This window comes from Oryx dammah, unplaced genomic scaffold, assembly GCF_014754425.2.
Source record: "Oryx dammah isolate SB20612 unplaced genomic scaffold, SCBI_Odam_1.1 HiC_scaffold_26, whole genome shotgun sequence".
Lineage (NCBI taxonomy): Eukaryota > Metazoa > Chordata > Mammalia > Artiodactyla > Bovidae > Oryx > Oryx dammah.
In genome coordinates, this window is record NW_024070210.1 from 76010220 (window position 1) to 76013106 (window position 2887).

The 2887-nt window shown below is 48.1% G+C and overlaps 1 protein-coding gene across 2 annotated transcripts; it reads right to left on the reverse strand.

The window, feature by feature from the left end:
- Window positions 1-501: 501 nt before the first annotated feature.
- On the reverse strand, window positions 502-2224 carry LOC120853347 (brain ribonuclease). 2 transcript variants are annotated; one of them, XM_040227091.1, is made up of 3 exons: window positions 2117-2187; window positions 1613-1832; window positions 502-1320 (listed from the first exon to the last, which is right to left on the reverse strand). In XM_040227091.1, the coding sequence occupies exons 2-3, from the start codon at window positions 1663-1665 to the stop codon at window positions 783-785; spliced, it is 591 nt and encodes a 196-aa protein (XP_040083025.1). In that variant the 5' UTR covers window positions 1666-1832; window positions 2117-2187; the 3' UTR covers window positions 502-782. The 2 variants fall into 2 exon arrangements, with proteins under 2 accessions (XP_040083025.1, XP_040083026.1); XM_040227092.1 differs by lacking the exon at window positions 1613-1832 and having other exon boundaries at window positions 2117-2224.
- Window positions 2225-2887: the final 663 nt, after the last annotated feature.

The following is a 2887-nucleotide window of genomic DNA, read 5'->3' on the forward strand; positions in this document are numbered from 1 at the left end:
TGAAATCTACTTATCTTTCCCCTATTAGATGATGTCTGAAGTCCTTTCTAGCTCCTAAGTGGAAGGTTCTAACTTAAGTAACAGAGGACCACCTTTCTGACTTAGCAGTGGCTCTGTCAAAGAAAAAGAAAATGGAAATTTAGGGTCATAAATTTCATACGCTCACCTCCCCCATCCCAAGATGGAGCAGGGTCTCCCCCTGGGTCGTACAGTCTTTCCTTCTATGTCAGAGATTTTTGTATGTGAGTTTCACCCTCTGTCAGCTCACCAAGCATAACAGTCCCAGGCTATAGATCCTTTCTAGCTAAAATCGCCCACAATTTCAAACTATATTGGACATCAAGAAACCTACAAGGAAAGGATTATCTTAGGGCAGTGAGAACCAAAAGTTAGAAGAGGTGGCATTTAAGGATTCCATTCGCCTCTCAGCACAAATGACCTCATTCACACTTCTCACCCCTGGCAAGAGAGCAATCACACAAACAGTACCCAAATGGCAAATTCAGGTGGTTGCAAGAGTGTTTTATTGAAAGAAGCAGCGATTTGGTTAATATGGATCCCATCTCACAACCCTCTTCTCACCCCCCAAAACACACAGGGGCAAGACTCAGGCCAGGGGCACACGTGTGGGTTGGATGGGAGCCCTAACTTGCTTGAGTTATTGCCCTCAGGTCAGGGAATCATGTGGTTATACGTGTGTGTGTGTGTGTGTGTGTGTGTGTATGTGTATGTGTATGTGTGTGTGTTGAATAAGAAACCTAACTTGAGTTACTGCCCTCAAGTCAGAGAAGCCTTTGCTTGTGTGGAGGTGGCAGTGAGGGTAGGGGTGTGGCAGGTAAGAGCACGGCACCATCAAAGTGGACTGGTACATAAGGGTTTCCCTCACAAGCCACAGTGATATATTTCTGCTTCTGGCTAGTCTTGTAGGCACAGTTGGGGTACTTAGAGCTGCCTGTCTCACGGCAGTCTGTGATGTTCATGGTGGAGTTGCTCTGGTAGCAGTTGGGCTGCCCATTCTTGCAGGTGATGTTTTTCTGGGAGCACACGGCCTTGACATCCGCCAGGGACTCGTGCACAAAGGTGTTCACTGGCTTGCATCGTCCATGTGTCATCCTCCGGCGCTTCATCATCTGATTGCAGTAATTGGAGTTGCCGCTGGAGGAGCTGCCAGAATCCATGTGCTGCCTCCGGAACTTGGCAGCTGCGGATTCCTTGCCCAGAGAAGGCTGGACTTGCACCAGCAGCAGCAGCACCAGGACCAGCAGTGGCAACAGGACCAGGGACTTCGGAGCCATGATGACCGCACTCCCCTGGAGAAACCTGCCAGGGAAAAAGGGCAGAGGAGGAAAAGCATCGCCTTAGGAAGAGAACCCCAGCTCCCACCTGTAGCCTCCCTGGCTTACAGTCAACCAGAAAGATGTCCGTCCCCCTAAGAGTTTTTCTAAGTAAGGAGACACATATACTCTTCCCACAAACCTTTGACTCCCACTCCCTACAGAGGGGTCGTCCTCCCCTCTGGGTGGTGACCCCAGAAATGACCTAAAATCCTAGCAGTCTTGTCTTTGAATACAGAAAGTCTTTTGATATGAAATATATTAAAAAAATAAAATACCTTTGTACCCAGCATTCACGTGGCAAGTTAGATGTTCCTTTTGAATAAATCATTAAATAAATAAGCCAGATTTTGAGTAAGACACATTGTATCCTTGAGATTGTTGTTGTTGTTCAATTGCTCAGTCGTGTCTGACTCTTTGTGACACCATGGACTGCAGGCTTCCCTGAGATAACCACCAGTATTCATCCAGGATCACAGTTGACAGAACCCTGTTGTCCTACAGCACAAGGAAAACTCAGTCCCTGTCCTGTGTCTGACAACACACAATAAAGGTTGCCATTGGGTTCCTAAGAGAGAATCGAGCCTCCCCCAACCTGAAGGCTTCTCCTTCTCCAGCCCCGAGGGCTCTCTGCAGCCTGCGTGTTCCATTCCCGACCCCAGCTCTGCTCCCTGCCCCTGTCTGCCCAGCCCGATTCTCAGGCTAGTCTCACTTACCCTGGATCTCCCTTCTCAAACCCTCAAGCAGAAGCAGCTCCTGAAACCACTTCTTGGGCTGCTTACCTGTGTCTCTAGCTTTGTCTCTGAGAAAGAAGGCAGTTTCTGCAATCAGCCTATCCCAGGGATGTGGAACTTATACAGATGAAAGGGGGCTTGGCTTCCAAGAAGAGCAGGGTAGGCGGAGCATCTTGGTCCATAAGAAAACAAGGTCATGTTAGGAAGGGGTGGGGAATTGCCCAGAGCGCCCTCTTTGGGGGCTCCTGGGGAGAGTAAGCTTTTGCCAGTAAGAACCTTTCTTTCTATTAATATAAGCAGCAGAGAAAACCACTGATATTCAAACCCCAATCAAGTCCTTGATCTGCATTAAATAGCACTTTGAGGTTAGCTAAAGACACATAACATATGATCATAGGAACAGCTTCTTTGGACAAAATTCCACATCTCCCACCAGCAACTCTGGGGTGGAAGGCTGCATGGAGTGGGGAGAGATGTCCAGCTGCCCTTAGCTGAAAGATCTGGGGAAGAGTGTATTGTTCAGTCACTCAGTCATGTCTGACTCTTTGCAACCCCATGGACTGCAGCATACCAAGTTTTCCTGTCTTCACCATCCCCTGGAGTTTTGCTCAAACTCATGTCTGTTGAGTCAGTGATGCCATCCAACCATCTCATCCTTTGTCGTCCCCTTCTCCTCCTGCCTTCAATCTTTCCTAGATTCAGGGTCTTTTCCGATGAATTGGCTCTTCACATCAGGTGGCCAGAATATTGGAGTTTCAGCTTCAGCATCAGTCCTTCCAATGAATATTCAGGACAGATTTCCTTTAGGATGGACTGGTT